We start from the raw sequence: 16,577 nt of genomic DNA on the forward strand, positions 1-16,577 counted from the left end.
GCATGTCATAATTCATTAGTTATTTTCCTTAGCCAGCTCAGGGAATTTGAGAAGAATCAGGTGCACCAGAGGAGCAAAAAGGCATAAGAGACCGACTGCTTTTCCCTAGCCATTTCTCTTCCCTTTTCTACTTTAACTCTGCTGTCGATCACTATTGCCAGCTAGAGCTGAGTCTGCCAATCACTCTGACACCCTGCATTTCCCAAACCAGAGACTCTCCTGTGAAAACTGTTGACTTGGATTTAAATATTATTCCTCACAGTATTATTTTTTATTACCTGCTTTCGAATTTCTGCATGCACAAGATGAATGCTTGTGAGGACTTAATTTAAACAGGAACATGACAGAATTGATAAATCTAGTGACAAGAATAAAAGCTGCCAAGACGTGAGAGAGACCTATGTGTTATTCTACCCACCCGCCGCACTGAACATGAGACTTGACGCGTCACCTTTTCTCTATGTACACTATCTGAACCCAGCCTTACAGTATGCTTGACATTTTACAGAATAAAGAGATGACCTGGTGACCCAGCCAGAATAAAACAATATTTTTAGGTGCAAAGCCACTGGGACTCAGCATATGGAGTTGCTGGAATTGTTGCAAGACTGCTGTTATGGTACAAAACTAGCAATGAAGAGGAAAAGCAAAACTACCAATAAAGAGGAAAAGAGGACCAGTGCAATCAGGTGGGAAAGATCTGCCACCTGCAGAGGTTGTTTAAAGCTTTGGAAACACGGTGTTTGGTCACTGCTGCTCCCTCAAACCGCAAAGCTGTAAGTATTACCAAGGTGTTGTGGGAAACACAGCACATCCTCTTCTCCCTGAGACCTGCGCAGGGTAGATGGACACTGATCCAAGGACTTCAAAACTGCAGCAGATCACGATAACCCTCCAGCCACCATCCTCACCCTGTACCAGGCTGGTACAGGCTCCCACCCCTTGCAGAGACGCTCTGCTTGCACAAGGCTTTGCTGAAGACCCTGGCTAGCGCAGGTCTTGGTCACCAGTGCGGCTGGGGCTGACTGTGGCAGGGAAGTGCTGTTGTGTGGGGCAATTACTGCTTGCTCCCGAAACATCGATCTGTGCCAGGCCCCAAGGAGGGAGCAAACATCAGTCTGCTTAATGTCTTCCTCCTCACAAAAGTATCTTTGCAAACTGATTCTGGGGAGGAGCCATTCTGCACCAAAAACCAACTGTCCTCAGGAGAGGGTTTCCTCCTCATTCGTTTCTCTTTCCTGGACTAGGAATTTCTTCAGTCAGATAGAGCTGGAAAACCATCACTATGCAAAAACTCTCAGTGCCATGGTTAAAATAAGCTGAGGAAAGGGCCAGCTTACCTTGCGTTGTCCCTCCCATGTGATTTCAAGAAGTTCATATCACGATACCTGGACAGGAATGCTACTAGCTGGTCATTTGTCCTGCAAGAGAAAGAACAAAAGATGCACATATTACACTGCAAAACCTACTATGTTTTGAGTAATTTATATACTTATTGTGCTCATTTGGGGACCATCTGCAGACTGTTTGAAGGAGGCAGTTGCTGAAAAAACTTCTGTCCTGCTGCTAAACTTCACTGCCTCCCTCTACTCAGGAAAGCGTCCTTGGAAAGAAGCACAGCTTTATTACATCTTAACGAATTTCCTGTCAACTCTTGGCAGATGTCTTAAGCATTGTCTTAAGCATTAACAGAGTATGTATTAACTAATACTGCTCAGCACTTTTTAAGTATGAAAATCCAACTGTGAGATGGCTGCATTGATAGTCCCATTTTACATACTTTGCTAGATCTTTCCTATGGAATTTGGTTAAGTATCTATTGGCATTTCATTTGTTTCCACCCTTGTAATAGAGAAGAGGTCAAGGTTGGAATGCATAAAGCAAGAGAATTTGGATGTCAAAATCCCAATATAATTAATAGGAACAAAGAAATTCAGAAGGTTAATTCCAATTAGTATGACTGGCAATCTGACATCAGTATTTTCAAAATTTCAGCTGACGGGTCCAAGAATGTGTTTATGCTTGACAGCTTTTGTGGTCTGTTTTATTTCTTTAACAATGGAGCAAAAACCTTCTCTATTTATCTAGGTCAGCATGTTTAGGAAAACTGAATAAATCATGTTAAAAAGATCTTCATCTCCTGAGTTGCATTCAAAAGCACAACATTATAGATACAACACCATTTAAGCAATGGTCTGTAATGGAGTCAAAGGCAGAAAACTGAAGATAAAACACCCTTCAATAGTACTGTATCTTGAAAACATTTAATTATTATAAGCCACAGAAAATCATGTAAAACCAGAGTCCTGTACAAAATGTGTTTAACTTCTGGGGTCAGGCTGCAACAACTTGGAAATGTTATCAGCCTAGTAAACTAGCTTCGTACCTCATAAACCCAAATTCTTCTGTCATCAAAGGTAGCATTTCATTATTGAACTGATGAATAAAGAACAAGTTAACCATTGATTTTATCTGGACCAAATGAAGTATCTGCCTATCAACCAGCCTGAACGACTAGGCTGTAGGAGCCTGAGACCCTCCTTCTATGCTCACTCATGTGAGCTGTAATACCTCCCAGGGTCAGACTCTGCATCTCAATTTGGCAACCTCAGAAAACTGCTTTCTGTATAAGTAAGCTGTGCAGATTTTCACATTTGCTGCTTCAGTGATTCTCCATCTTACTGGGATGAATAGGCATTTAGTGAATTTACTTAGCAATGCTTCCACATGAAATGGTTTCAATGGCTGACATCTTCGGGTGAGTTTCTAGCAAAAGCTGCACGCAAAGATGATCTTTAGAAATATAACCAAGTTTGGAAGTGCTTGAGCTTTGATTTTCTTACAGGATAAAAATCAAATCAACTGAAGTAACAATCCATACCACTCAATAAAACATCATCTTTTCTGGATTGCTCATCAACCTATATTTTGCTATTCAGCGGTGCTCTACCAAGTGTATTTGGACTTGGGGCTGCCATACAAACTTTTCAATGCTTCTCACTTCTTAGATAATGCTTATAAACACCCACACGGTTTTTAGCTCTCAAAATAATTAATAATTGACATTTTCCCACTTCTTGAAAACACTGGTGGCATCTTGGTCCCACTTTTAACTTTTTTTTTTTTTAAAAAAAAAAGAACTCATACGGCGTTTTACTCTTTGTCAATTAAGTACGCTTCTTTTCATGTGTTGACAACATGGAAATAAAACATCACATTTCCATTTGGTAAAACTTTCTAGTTATTTGACATTTAGATTTATGCGGTCAACCAATTCTGTGCTCAGCATGGGAGCACACTGAATTTCTATTAAGCTTTCATTCAAACTGCTTCTTCTGGCCCCAATATCATGAGGATGCTGTGCACTGCCTCCAAATTGTTCTACCACATGACGTTAAAAAGAAAATCAAAGGTACTGAACATGCCATAGATGCTAATGCAGCTGCTAACATCCTCCTCATCTCTCAGAAAACTTCACCTTCAGGGGTATATTTCCTAAATGCCTCTGGCACAGATTGCTACCACATTTCATGTACGGCAGCAACAGAGTCTACATCATCACAGTGCCTCTGGCATTCCTTCTGAGAAATACTAAAGACATGGGCCTATTTTTTCTCTAAGGCAATGGAAAGCTGAGATTTTCAGCTGAAGACATCACTGGGAGCAACATCAGCTTCACACTGCCAAATTAAATTCTGCTATAGCTTCACAAATTTCAGGGATAATTCACTGATCATAAATCTGGCACAAAATATTTTACTAAGCATCACAGTATAACAGAAAGTAACAAGTGCAACATATTTCTAGTATTTCCTTCCTAAGAAGGAAATAAAAAAGTCAGGGAGATAGGGAGAGTTCATGCTACGGACTAAAACACACTAATATACATATTACAGTCCTATGAGTTTCCCTAGTGTGTAACACAGCACAAATACAGATTGAGGAAAAAGCCTTTCCACAGTTTGTATGTGAGGCTGGAGCTGATGGATGCATCCACACAGCTCCCACTTTCATTTCCTTCTGTTATTACACTCACTCAGAGGGCGAGGCACCAGGGAGAAGGATTAGTCAGCTGGTTACCTGTGCTGTTAGCCAGGAGGGAGGACGAGGTGAGAGTAGTGAGGCTGAGAGAAAATGTGCAGGCTTTCAGGTGTGCAGCACGCAGAGAGAAACGGGAAACTAATCCTCCAGTGAACTCAAAGTGTGGCAAAAGATCGTGCATGTGGGAGGGCTTCCATGAGAAGATGACAAGTGAAGAAGACTGATGGGGAAAATAAAGTGTTTTCGACTTCACTGATGTAGATTTGGTGTTAAGCAAGGGCAGGTCTGCCAGCTGCGACGGAGGGGTCCATCTCCACCAGAACTTTACTGAGGTCACTTCAATAAGGTACCGCTGCTCCCCTCCTGCAGCAAGGGTGGACGGAGGTAGCAGGGGCAGAGCACCGTGCCCGCCTGCGGAGATGTCACACAGCCAAACTCAGCCAAGTCTCCCGTGGGGTTGGGCTCAGAGGATGGGAGTACTCAGCCAGGCAGGCAGGGGGGCTCTGGAGGCTGAAAAACCAGCTCCAGGGCTGCCGGTGACTCAAGCCTCAGCACTGCTCAACCTGGGGACGTGGCTGAGCCCGTGGGCTGGGGCTAAGCCTGGGGTCAGGGTGAAGATTAGACTCTAAGGTCTAAGGAAGAGAAAGGTGAGTCCCATAGCAAGAAAGGAATGAAGAAGATATTGCCAGGTCTGCTACTAGTGTTTTCTCGTGAGCAGCCCCTGGCCTGGGACTGAGGTGTCCCAGGGCGTGAGCAGGCTAACCAGGCACTCAGTAAGCACATATACATGCTGAGCATTGCAATAATTTCAGAATATGGTGTATACACTGGGGGCTGAAATGGAAAACTGGAAAGAGAAACACTGACTTTGTGTTTGCATTGTCTGAAAGCGCTGGCAGGTCTGCCCAGGAAGCGGTACGAGTGCGTCCCTGTGCACAAACACGGCCGAACACTGCGGACAACAAAAGGCAGTGCTGGGCTTGCTGGTTTTACGCAAACCCTCCAAGTCCTGGTGACTAATCCAAGCAAAGAACAGAGATCCCCTTAGTTTACAGCTGTGAAAATAGATTAGAAAGTCTTTGGAGAATCTGAGAAAAGGAAAACAAGCGATTGTTACTTTTGGAAGATAGTGAAAGCTAATATTAATGTCCTTGATTCAGCAAGGGACTTTAACGCATGGGCAACTTGAAGGATGTAAGGAATAGCAGTCACTTCAATGGGACTATTCATATGTCAAAACTTACTCAATTGCATAACAGTTTGGCTAAGTTAGATCAAAAGTTCAGAAACTTTTGGCAGCACACAGGTACGGAAACAAGATAGGTTTGATTCTGTGTAGGAATCAGATGAAGGAAAGAGCAATTGCTCAGCTGTATTCCGGGGTCGGACTCCGCCATTTTGGTACTGTATGGCAAGAGCCCAGTGCCCCTCTCCAGAGGGATGTTTCAGACACGCTGGTGTTGGTCTGCCTGTCCCAGCGTAGACCCTGGGGCTTCCCCCCGCAGCCTGAACTGGGAACTGGGGGGTTGCCTGGGCACAGAGCAGGCTGTGGCTCTGCAGACAGAAGAGACCCTGCTGGTTAAAACAGGGAGCAGCAACAGTAAGAAAAACTTAGTGGGGACCACAGGCTGCTGCAACCTAAAAAGCCATCGACTTAACTGAAACCCAGCAAACTCCAGAGCCCACCCACAATGATGCTGCAGCAGAGGCAGCGCTGCCAAAAATCTCTTTCGGTTTCTTTTATGCTTCGGCAGGCAAGGTCACAGGTAGGAAGGTTCAGCTTGCCACCTACTTCAAGTGAACTCACCAGTGAGGTCTTCACAAAATGTCCTCATTTCACAAAAATCCCTGGACCGGGTTTATAAACTACTTCCTTTATCAAGGACCAGACTGGGCAATCTTGTTTCAAATGTCATTAAAAGTGCTAGGGGCTGCAGTGCATCTGCATACAAAGTATAGATCATCTCTCTATCTCCTAGTCACTTAATTTCTGATCTGTCAGAAAGGTAAGGCTAAATAAAGGTTTTTAGACATTATGCATATATACAGTGTTTCTGCTTGGAAAGCAGCTCTCATACTAGAGAATTCTTTTGTTACTGGCTCAAGGTTTGAGACAAAATCTACTGAAATCCATGGAAATCTCTCCTATGGTCTCACTGGTCTTTAGACTTCTATAGGCAACTTCATTCTCTTCAGCCCTGCTTCATTAGCAGTGCCTGGGAAGGGATGGCTTGTACTGCACTGGCTCTTGCCAGCTCATTCTCAGCACTTCATTCACCAGGAATACCCCACATTGTCCCAACTTAGAAGTCTGTCATGAACTTATCCTGAATTACATGCACAAGCATGGGCTAGGAACAGCTGCTAAGCTGAACCCAGACTAAATTCCATTTTTAATCATTATTTTCTGGCATTATTTTCTTTTCTTCTCTTTTCCCGTATGCCTGCTCTTATATGCAAGCATCAGCACTGAGAAGTGGCTTCTGCTATCCCTTCCAGGCAGCTGTAACTCACTTTAATCACAAATGTGGTTACTTGTAAATTACAATGTTGGAATATGAAAAGCTAGAGCAAGACAATTAGAATGTGGCTTTAAAATTGTTTAAAACAGACCCAGTCCTGTTCCACACTTCTCCAGAAACGAAGGGCAAAGCCTCCTGGAGCAACAGTATCTTGGCCTTTTAGCAGTTTCTCTCCCCAAGCACTATTCTGATTTGAATGTGATTTCTGCCTTTAGTGCTTTTGTCACTGCTGTAATCTTAATGTGTGGAAGAGTTTTTTTCTTACACATTTTCTAATCCGACAGGTAAAAAAAATATTAACACCTTTTTTATTGCTACATACATGGGACAAAAGGAACTTTTCATTATCCTGCTTACTGACACACTCCCAGCAGAAGAAATGTAAGTGTGCCTAGGTTGTGACAATTCACAGTTCTGGTCACAGTAAGTAATTGCTGTGTTAACCACAGGACATTACTGAGACGAAAGGCAACAGCAGGATTGGAGCTTCTACAAGCTGCCCAACTTTTCCCCAGAAAACCATCCTGCCACAGTTAGGTAAGTGCACAAGAGCTGTTAACTGCAGCGACTGGCAATCACCAGACCTGGGAGTCCTTGCAACTGAGCACACACCAGCACCTACAGCATTGCTGACAATGCTTCTGCAGCCACGGCTCTGAGACTTTTTTCATATATTTACCATATTTTGCAAAGACAAAGGCTGTATTCCCTAGAACAACAATACTGCAGCGCTGAACTGGAACAGCTGCACTGCAGTGACCGTGACAATGCTGTGCCGTGGCACCAGCACCTGGGGTCCGAGGGTAGCTCCTGAATTCAGGCAGCAGGTCTCACCAGACACTGATATGCACACCTCCACGCTGGGCCGTACACTTGCTTTTGGTGCAATTCAAACAGTCTAGGTTAGTACAGAACAACATACCCACTTGTGAGGAGATGGCACTCTGAAAATGGGTAAAATTATTACTCATGATTAATTTTGCATTATCTAAAGGCAAGCCTGCTAGCCACTGCACAAGACCCTATAGCTGCAACAAAGACGGACGTGAGCGCAGGGAGCAGGTTAGCCCTTGCCGTGGTGAACAGTGGTGTCAGCAAACATAGCAGTAGTTCTGTCGTGGTGTGGGGTGCTGGAGAAGTAGGTGAGGATCACGAAAGCAGCTGAACAGACAAAAAAATCCAGAGTAACAAACATAAAGGGGAAAGCGCTTGGGAGAGTAGGGCAAGGAGGCTAATGTGGTTTGAAGCAGCAATGAAGGGCCTCTGAAGCAAGGATGATAAAGGCAAATATATAGTCAGAAGAGGTAAGTCAAAACTCTTACAAGTTCTCTCAGTGCCCAAAGCTTTGGTATTTCCACCCTCACCCACCTGACCCCTCTCCACAGTTCCCTTTCCCAGGATCACTGTGACTGTGCGAAGGCACAGCCCTACAGAGCCCAGATGTACAGCAACCCCGGCAGCTCTTTGCCAAGAAACTATTTCTAGAAGGTCCCTAGAGAAGAAAAAGACTTCAGAGAAGAAAACTGGAATTATGGGGCAAACTCATCTACTCAGAGTTAAGCATGATATTACTCCATGGTTAAACATGCAGATGCGCACACAAGAGCCTGGAAGTGGAAGAGCCGAGTGCTTTCAATTTTGCTACCTTCTTTTCAAGAAATTCTAATAATTATGATTAAGCTTATTGATTTCAATAAATGATTAATTTAATCTTACTTAACACGTTATTGTAAAGTATTAGGACATGCCATTGCTGCCAAGACCCCTGTAGCAGAAGGGGAGTTCTTTCTCAGACTATTCCTAGCCTGGGGCTATCCCACCCTGCTGCCCTCTCCCTCTTACACAAGGAGTGCACGTGTTCAGACCCGCTCACCAGCTTCTGCAGCTGCCAGCAGCTCTGCATCACCACGAGACACAGAGGAGGTGGCGAGGAAGGAGAGCAATCCAGGAGACGGGGAAGAATTACTGCAAATTCCCGCCTACACCTGTACAGCGCCCAGTGCAATCTGAAAGCTTCGCTCCCGTGTCTGCTGGGGACATGGCAGCACTTGGCAGTGAAGCTGGGTAGGATCTTCCTACTCCAGTAAGGGACACTGGTCCATACTGGCCCTTCCACCGTGCCAGCTAGCAATTGTGTGGGTGTCTGTGCACAGAGTGCACGCACGGGTAACCTAACAAAAGGATATGACAGCGGAATGATTCAGCAGAAAAAAAGCAAAAACCTACAAGACCTCTTCCTGAAGGAAATGCTTATAGCAAGATGATCAACCATGCAAATGCAGCACAATACAGGAAAAAACATCTCATTGCACGGTTCAGCTTTTGGACCCTGGCTATGCAGCCTGACCCTCTCACTGATGCTCCCTACTCTTCCTCTCTCCCCAAAGGCAATTTAGCGCAAGGGCAGGCTAAGAGGAGCCTGACCCTGGCTGTAGCAAGAAAAAAAAAAGACTCTGCCATCTAAAAGTGCAAAGAAAGGGGAAGGCTATATTTAGCCATCGCTATCTATCACAGAACAAATATTAGCATGTCAGGCATTTCTCAGAGAAGCCGATTCCCACAACAGCAGTCATTCGTAAAACGTACCATAAAAATGAGAACGACAGACACAATTTCAGAGGCCAACTGCATGTGGAAGGCTCTAGGTGACTGTTAACACCTCTGCTTTCACAACAGTGTTGTCTTAAATGCCTTGTTTTGTCTTTCAAGTCAGGTTTAACAGAGGAACAAGATAATGGAAGAAAACTATTGCCTTAGCAGCTCAGCTCGCTCGAGTACTTGAGAGATTAGAGTTCTGCTCCAGCAACAGCGCTGCCATCTGGGCTGGGAAGTCGCACCCGTGTATTTCAACGCATTAGCTTTCTGCATTTTGATGCTCCAGGCACTGATCAGTCATCATATGGGATGCAGCTACTCTCAGTGCAGCTCTGCCAGTGTTGTATGACTCTCCAGACATTTTATTAGCAATACAATCATCTTTGCTGTACTTCCACTTACTGCTTCCCATTCAACCATTGTCTATTTCCTATGAAAAAGAAAAGAACTAACATAGTCACAAAAGAGTGAAAGTCGTCTTTAAATGTCACACTGCTGAACAAACCTCTTCCTAGCAGGAGTACATAAATGCTTGGGTACAAAGGAGATCTACTGAGAGAAAAAGAATATGCTCCATCATCTGCTTCCTGAGCTACTCCACAACCTGTTTTTTATAAATTCAAGGCTTCAGATGGCATTCATAAAATAAATAAATGAGCCCACTGCTGACAAGCAACAGCACATGCTTAAATGAAAATCCTAAAGAGACCATATAAGAGAATTCCACCAAGGATTAATGAACAAATGTGATTAAAACTATCTACAGCTCTGGACAGCAGCCAAAATGCTGCCAGCAGTATTTGATATGTAAATGCTTAAAACATTTGCTGTGTGCATAGCCATTGATGCAAAGCCTCTATAGAGAGTTTCTTCATCTAATTAGAGATATTAGTTTAGCAAACTTTGGAGTTTATAAAAACCCTCAACGTCTCATTATTCTTTTAAAATGGAATATTCATTTGTTTGGAATGTTTTCCAGCTATATCCCATGAAACCCTGAAACGCCTTTGGCTAATGAAAAACTCCAGCCCTGTATCAGCTAATAAACCCTAAAGCTTTTATGATAATAATAAATACTCACCACATGCACTCATTAAAACTTTTTAACTTGTTGCTTTTGACTTTCTGTAGCTATTTGCTAGGCATAAAGTAATCTACTCAATTTCCAATTATTTTGTAGTGCAATTTCAACACAAGCATTTAAATTATCCAGGATCTTATCAAACACACCATACTGCAGCACAATCACTGTGTGCCTGATCCGGTAAAGCACTTAACAGCATGTGCTTAACTGTAGCACACCTGTAGCTCTTCTGAAACGACGCAACTTTCACACTATATTCTCATAAATTACTTTATGGGTAAGGGTCCACGTGTCCATGTGTTAGGAAGCAGCATGTGCAATGATTATGCACAAGATTAAGAGCCAAGAGCTGTCCTTTAACTAATCTCAGATCTCTTAGGCGCACAAGTACACTTATTAAGGAGACTTTTCCAGGGCGGTCAATCCAGTTGTACCTCAGTTTGTCCATCTCCACCACAGATATATTACACAACTCACCAATGGTTCGAGATTTAACTCACTGATGTTTACAAAACATTAACCCCCCCGCCCCCGCAATCTCAGGAGTACCTCTGAACTGATCTTAGGAACTCATTTGTCTGTGACAATGACATTTTCTGAGCATCCCTACTGCTGCAATAAAAAGTAAAGAAATAAAAAACCACTATCCTGCAATACCATATCATATGCAGCTCTTTTTTACCCAATTTTAAAGCAACCTATGTATTTTACGGTAAAGTTGTGAAATGCATTATTTAAAGTAGTTTTCCTTTCACAAATTTAATTTTATGCAATAGCTAAGCCAAGATTAAACGTATGCTTATCAACAACAAACGCACTGAAAAAACACGTGAATAACAAAAGCTTCTGAAGCTCCTTCCAAATGGAGCTCCTGCTCCAAATGCAGCTCCGCTGCACAGAACCTGGTACACATGAAAATAATCAAAGCAAATCAGCTACACGCAGGATGAATTATTCCCTAAATAACCTGGTGTTGATGCATTCAACTCAGAGGCATTTTGCTAGAAAGGAAGGAAACGCTTCACTCTGATTTATTAAACAATTTTCTACTTATTTCTTTAAGTTTATGAATGATCAGCACATCACCACTAGTATTTTTTTTTTCATCTTGCTAGCCCAGAGCTTGAGTGCCTGACAGATAGCCTTTGCTAAAAAGGCCTATAATTGCATATTTCCAACAAATATTTTTAAGTAAAGGCAGAGACATGTGTCTAACTTAGATAAGGGCTAGAAAACTTGTTAAAGGTATATCTTGTATTAAAGCAAAATTCCTTTCCCACTACATTAACAAGAGATGTCAGTTTAGTCAAACTGCATGTATGGAAGAAAGCTCATTTTTATCAGTGCTGGCAAAAACTGTTTATCAGGCCTTGCTGGCACTCCCATTATTTGTCTTTGGAAATTAAAATAACGCAGATTGGTGAAGAGAAAATAACAGCAATCTGGGGTTTAGACACTTCAAATTATAGCCTGATCCAAAATGCTTAGTACTTGGGTAAGTAAGCCAAAGTTTGATGTTTACTCAGCATTATCTCAGCTCCAAACGTGAGCTGGCTTTCCTAAATTAAGTTGCCAGTCTTGAGTAAGCAGATTTCCTTTTGGCACTGGCGCATTTCATGTTCACAAGCAGAAGTTTCTGTTCATGGGCATAAAAGAGAAAAAGCTGTGAAAGCTATTTAAGAGAGCGAGCTGCCACATCTGCCTGCTCCCCACTTCAGTCTCTGCCTGCCTGGAGTATAAGCAATTTGTCTAGCCATATTTTAGTCTGTTTATCTTGGCTCTGCCACATTTCTAGTTTGTTTCCAGCCTTTTTCGGCTTTTGATCCCACCAACACAAATCTGCAAATTGAAAAAAAATAGCCTAACATACAACCTTCTGGTTTAATTTTTGTTCTCTGGTAGAGTCAATAGTTAAATATTATCACCCCTACTGTGGTTAACAGGCATGTAAGGGATAAGCCATAGAGGTGTTTTGGGTCCCTCTAGCTTTTGCAGACAGGATGCAACATCCTCCAGCAGTGGAGTGGAAGGTGTCTGACTCTGGTCCAAGGGGGGGCCCGTGGAGTGGCACAGCTGCCGCTCCGGAGCCGGGCCAGGATCCTCGGCAGTTACGCTAGAGCTCAGCTCAACTCCGCTCTCCCCTGAGCAGCATAATCAATTACTTGTTCTTCTCCATATTTACTCTCCACGCCACATGGCAGACTTTCAGAAGACAAGCCAACAACAGTCATCGCTCTAGTTCAAAATGAATTACTCCCGAATTAATGAAACAAAGGGAAGAGAAGCATCAGTGCAAGCAGGGGCAGGTGAGCTTGCACATATTGCGAAGAACTTCATGGGAAACTTGTCACACACAGCCACATGGGTTCAGACAAAGTACAACGAGGCCACGTTCCCAGCCACGTTAGCTGACCTTCCACTAAGAGCTGCCATTAACACTTTAGTCAGCAACTTTCCGAGGTAGCTGTGGTTAGGATAAATGGAAAGAGTTGTGATTTTCATGATAAAACTGCACTGGTTAGGTGGATGACATCAGTGACTCGAAGTCTGAACGTTTTTAACCTTTTTCTATTAAGACTGTACGAAGTGATTGAATGCAGAGTGCGAAGCTAATGAACACATGCTATTTGCTGAAAATTCAGTGTGGAAAGGCGATTTTAATATTATACTGTCAACAGTATATCACATTTTACATTTCCATCTATAAGGTAGTTGAGTGTTGACGTAAATGATCATTTTGATAGACAGCGAGCAGGAAGCAGCAGTGTACTTGAATAGGTTAGCTACACAGCTTTAAGCGACATTGCTGTTTACATTGAGATGCATGTTTAAAGAGGATTCATGCCCAGAATGTCGAAATTTAATGATATTTACTTAATTTTAACCCTGCAAGGAGGAAAAAACCCACAATGTCTTGGGTGTTATTTTCTCTTTTCAGCATATTCCTATTGAACAACTTTTATGACAATAAGGGTTTTCTCCCATGAGATAAAATAACTTGTGGAATGACAGAAACATTGGTAAATGCACTTTCTGCCCATTCTTCTACCAGGTGCACATTGGAAGAAAGCAGTACACAAATTAACCATTATTTTGTTCCTTAAAATACTAATATTCTTAGTACCCTCAATACTGAGACAAGTTCCCTCTTGCGATTCCTTTAATCAATGAAGAAATACTTTTTTTCTATCCTGATTTCCCTATTTCCAGCTGATAAAGCTCTATGCAAAAGACTGCATTTCATTCTGTTTTCATATCTGTAATGCTCCAAAATCAGTGCAGTGCACTCAGTTTACACTAGTATAAGCCAGGCCATAAACCTGGCTCTGTGGTCTTGGAATGGGCTATGGGAAATCGTAACAAAAGTTTTGTGGTGTTTCCCAGTTCAGAGGCTAGACTGTTTAGGCTGGGAAGGTATATTGTTGGTATGTGTTGATAGCACGTTAATAGACGCAAATTCACACTATCTTCCTATCACTCTGAGAACTGCTCTGTTTTTCCTTACTTATGTGTTTCATAGTAGGTTAATTCTCCATAGGAAAAGTTCCTGAGCAACCGCTTTTTTCCATAAGGCCCGTTCATTAATGTGTCAGAGTGGCAGAAAATGTAATTGCTGCCAGTTACTACATGACTTCTAATAGCTGCTGCAATGTATTTGCCAAGATAACTTACTTATCACAAAGTTGTCTTTACCTGTTACTACAATAACAAGCCATTCCATTACTAATCAACTGCATCAATGCAGAGATCAATATAGAAAACTACCACTGTTAGTTTAACAGGCTAACACACAAACTCTTGATGGATCAAAACACAAGCCATCCTCCTGTTGATGCTAGGATATCATTTGTAAGGATGCAGCACTACAAAGAGTTAAGACAGATATGACTGTCCTATCTCACAAAAAGAACTGAGCCCACTTAATATATTTGCTGAAAAGTATCTAAAAAAAACCACTGGTAGTGAAATACTTGCCTAAACCAGCTGCTAATACCCAAGGATATTTAATTATTAAAACTAAACATGATAGATTTTTAGGTTTATCAAAGCACTGGGATTTTATTTAGTATAGAATGATGCTCCCTACTTTGTGTTTTTTCAGTGTTTGTCTGCCGTTGCATATTCATGTGGAACCTCATCTGTCTACATGATACATCCCATTTTGATGAAAACAATAATCACTGATTAAATAAGCAAGTGGAGTGAGCTGCAGAAATGATCAAGTACATTACTCAAATTAGTGAGACTTTGGTTAAAAGAAAAAAAAATCTAGGTATTGGGCTGAACGGGATCTTTTTGTTTGTTTATACCGTGTATATTTTACATGGCATATTTTATATTCAGCAATTTTTTTTCACCATCTCTAAAATTCAATTACCAGGAGTTTTGTGTAAAAGAGGAAAAAATTAAAATTAATTCCAAGTATAGATTTAAAGCAACTGTGCGCTTCATCTAATTTGTACACTCCCACATCCATCTGAAATTTTATTTGTACAAGTCAATAAGAAAAATTATTTGCTCATTAGGTTGAGCCGTTATAATAGAAAATGCTCACTTTCTTCCAAGAAAGTGGGAAGACAGCGAGCTTGAGAATGTTTTATGTGAAGTAAACTCAGTCACAAGCAGTATTAACACCGCTGCCTTCTCCACCCTGCTCATCATTACAGAGTTTTGCCTGCAGATCGCAGAGTCTGTCAGTCTGGGGGTGTGATCCTGCTGTCCTGCTGGATCGGAGACGCTCCGGCATCTGGGAAGAAACACAGCCGTGTGCGCAGCACTCCCTTCCTGAGACATCTCACCTTGGGTCTAGGATCCTCATCATCACATGCAGAAGGATAACGTGATTACGGCATGTGTACAGGTATCAGGCTAGGCCAGGCTGCGTGTCCGGGACGGATCTACCCAGCAGATCCACCTTGGATATAAAGTCCATCACTGTGGGCTGTGTGTTCCTCAATCAGCTGTGACAGTCTTGCAACTTAAGACCCATGAGAAATCTTTGCTTTCCTGGATACAGTTGTTAAGGTGCCACTTTTCCAGCTTAAATGTTAAATTTTGGTCGTTTCTCAGTTTCTGAAACGTAACTTGCTCTCACTCTGACTGTGTACTCCCCACGGGCTGCGATTCACCCCATCGCCCCACCCTCACCCATTTGTCATATCAGGAAATTAAAGCCATTCAGTCATATCTTCCCCACATCACTTTCAAAATCAGCACATGCCTGGCAAAACACCAAGGAGCGGTTCACTGCAGGACTCAAGTGAAAACGTTCCTCCCTGCACATTCAGCTCGGCGCTGAAGCCACCCTGCCACGGCCCCTCTTTGCGGGACCACCTCCTGGCTCCGCGCAGGGGAAAGCATGGCAGGCACGCTCCCAGATGCAAAGGTCCAGTGTCCTCCGCAAAGCTCACCAGGCACATTCCCTGCTGCCACACAACACAGTGGCTACCAAATGCTTCATGACAATAAAGAAATGGAAAGCGCTCGTGCTAAGCTTGCAAGCAGCAGAAAACCTGAGACTACTGTTCCACTGCTGGAAAAGGGAGCAGGAAAGCCCCTTCTGAGAGGCCACCATGTATAGTTTAGTCACTCAATACTGGTATTAGGTCTTGCCATCTCCCTGTTTAATTTGCAGCATAAACTTAGACAAAAAGTGGCCAACAGTGTCTCACATTGCGCTGACAGCAGATGGCCCTTCTGATGCAGCAGGAAAGATGTATCTGGGTAAAGAAACTTCTGTTTTTCCATTCCACACTTTCCAAGGAAAAGGCAAGAGGGACTCATCCAATGATGAGTTTCAATCTCCTAATTAGTTATCCCAAGAAATGAGTGGTGGGATCCCATTAGCAGAAGGGCCATGCGGTGCCCTCTGTGCCAGTGATGCAGCCAAGAGCCACTCCTCCTCCCAGTGAGACCCCGCTGCTGAGGCCCTTTCACAAACCTCATTTAAAAGTAAAATGAATTAGAATAAACCAGGCCCTTCCCGAAGCTCCTCGTGGGCCTGCCACTCCCTTTGATCCCCGAGCTGCTGAATCAACCTGTCGGAGTGCATCAGTTCAAAGGACCAGAAGGCAAAATGGGGAAAACAGGATCAGGCTAATGGGATTTAACATTAATTCTGCAGCAAGCCTGAAAAGATGGAAGAACAGGGCCTGGGGGGGTGAGAGGGATAATGAACTGAGAGTTGATGGAAGGAAACTTAATTGGTTTTAACAACAGAAGGTCACATTTTGCTACCTTTATTTGAGTTGAGCAGTAATATTATTTTGACAATTTGTGCCAGCTGATGACCTGTCCTACTCTTTGTTGGGACTGTTCTGGAGTAAGTCAGTGAA

General features: G+C 42.8%; 1 protein-coding gene across 2 annotated transcripts in view; it reads right to left on the reverse strand.

The window, feature by feature from the left end:
- The window catches only part of XYLT1 (xylosyltransferase 1), a 215,615-nt gene that overhangs the window by 39,245 nt on the left and 159,793 nt on the right, over window positions 1-16,577 (reverse strand). For both annotated transcript variants that reach the window (XM_075718799.1, XM_075718798.1), the window contains one exon: window positions 1,341-1,421. In XM_075718799.1, coding sequence (XP_075574914.1) covers window positions 1,341-1,421 — 81 coding nt within the window. The remainder of the gene's footprint in view (window positions 1-1,340; window positions 1,422-16,577) is intronic.

Source organism: Pelecanus crispus, chromosome 11 (assembly GCF_030463565.1).
Source record: "Pelecanus crispus isolate bPelCri1 chromosome 11, bPelCri1.pri, whole genome shotgun sequence".
Classification (NCBI taxonomy): Eukaryota; Metazoa; Chordata; class Aves; order Pelecaniformes; family Pelecanidae; genus Pelecanus; species Pelecanus crispus.